The sequence below is a fragment of the Entamoeba dispar genome, genomic scaffold (genome assembly GCF_000209125.1).
Source record: "Entamoeba dispar SAW760 scf_1105229459351 genomic scaffold, whole genome shotgun sequence".
Lineage (NCBI taxonomy): Eukaryota > Evosea > Mastigamoebida > Endamoebidae > Entamoeba > Entamoeba dispar.
In genome coordinates, this window is record NW_001853649.1 from 54 (window position 1) to 1,015 (window position 962).

Below are 962 nucleotides of genomic sequence, written 5' to 3' on the forward strand. Positions count from 1 at the left end.
GAATATACCCACAACACTATGACTATGTCACTATAGATACCCTTAAAGAATCTATTTTTTAATAACATACCATGTATTCAGCTCAAAACTATCTTTGATAAATATATTGCGTCTTGCTAAATAATAACATTATATTAAAATAAATAACGTTCTATCATAATAAATAATAGTCATAACAAATAATAACTAATTAGTTTTGGGTGGTGCGTTATCTCACCAAATGCACGTCATAACCAGAAGATAACTGGGGTTCTAAGTTTGGACATATTAGGGTTCTATTTGGTTTTTAACATGCCACCTTCGAATCTCTCCTCTTGGTTTGTAGATATAATAATTAAAAAGAAATGGAAGGTAGTTTAAAGAAAGATATTTAAAAAAAAGGAAGGTGAACTATTTTATTTATTCTAAGTTTATTCAATGGAAATACCAGAAGGTGTTTGTAAAGAATTAAATCAAGAACTTTCTGTTCTTTCTGAAGAACAATTAAAAACGCAATGCGAAAATATTGTCCAAGAGATTTGTAATGGAGATGAAATGGGTGTCAGAAGTGACAAGTTGTATGACTGTGTTTGCCTTGTCTTTTTGGAAGGAGCAAAAAATGATATTGGAAAGGAGCAATATATAGAAGTATTAGAAGCAAATGAAATTGGGAACAAACAGAAAAGAAGTGTTTTAGCAGAGGTATATGATTTGCATAAAGAGATGGTTAGGAATATCTTAAAAGAAACAACAACAACATTGACAAAGATTATAGGAGTGAGCTGGAAATTAGATTTTTTTGTTCGTCCTGAGCACAAAGAAATTAGTCCTGTTTTTCTTGTCACACTTAAAACAAAAGTAAAAGATAATGAAGGGAAAGTTGATTTTGTTTGCACACATGAAGAAATGGAAGATTTAATTACAAAGTTAAAAGATGCACAACAACAAATTGAACGATCAGCAAGTCATGTTAACAAGAATGT

At 30.1% G+C, this 962-nt stretch overlaps 1 protein-coding gene across 1 annotated transcript, besides 2 other annotated features; it reads left to right on the forward strand.

Annotated features, from left to right (window-relative positions):
• Positions 1-186: part of a repeat region that runs on past the window's edge.
• Positions 163-308: a repeat region.
• Positions 309-417: 109 nt separating this feature from the next.
• EDI_148770 (uncharacterized protein) lies at positions 418-962 on the forward strand (the record flags this gene model as incomplete). Its single annotated transcript, XM_001735716.1, has 1 exon — positions 418-962. A coding segment is annotated over one exon (545 nt), but the record flags the coding sequence as incomplete, so codon positions are not given.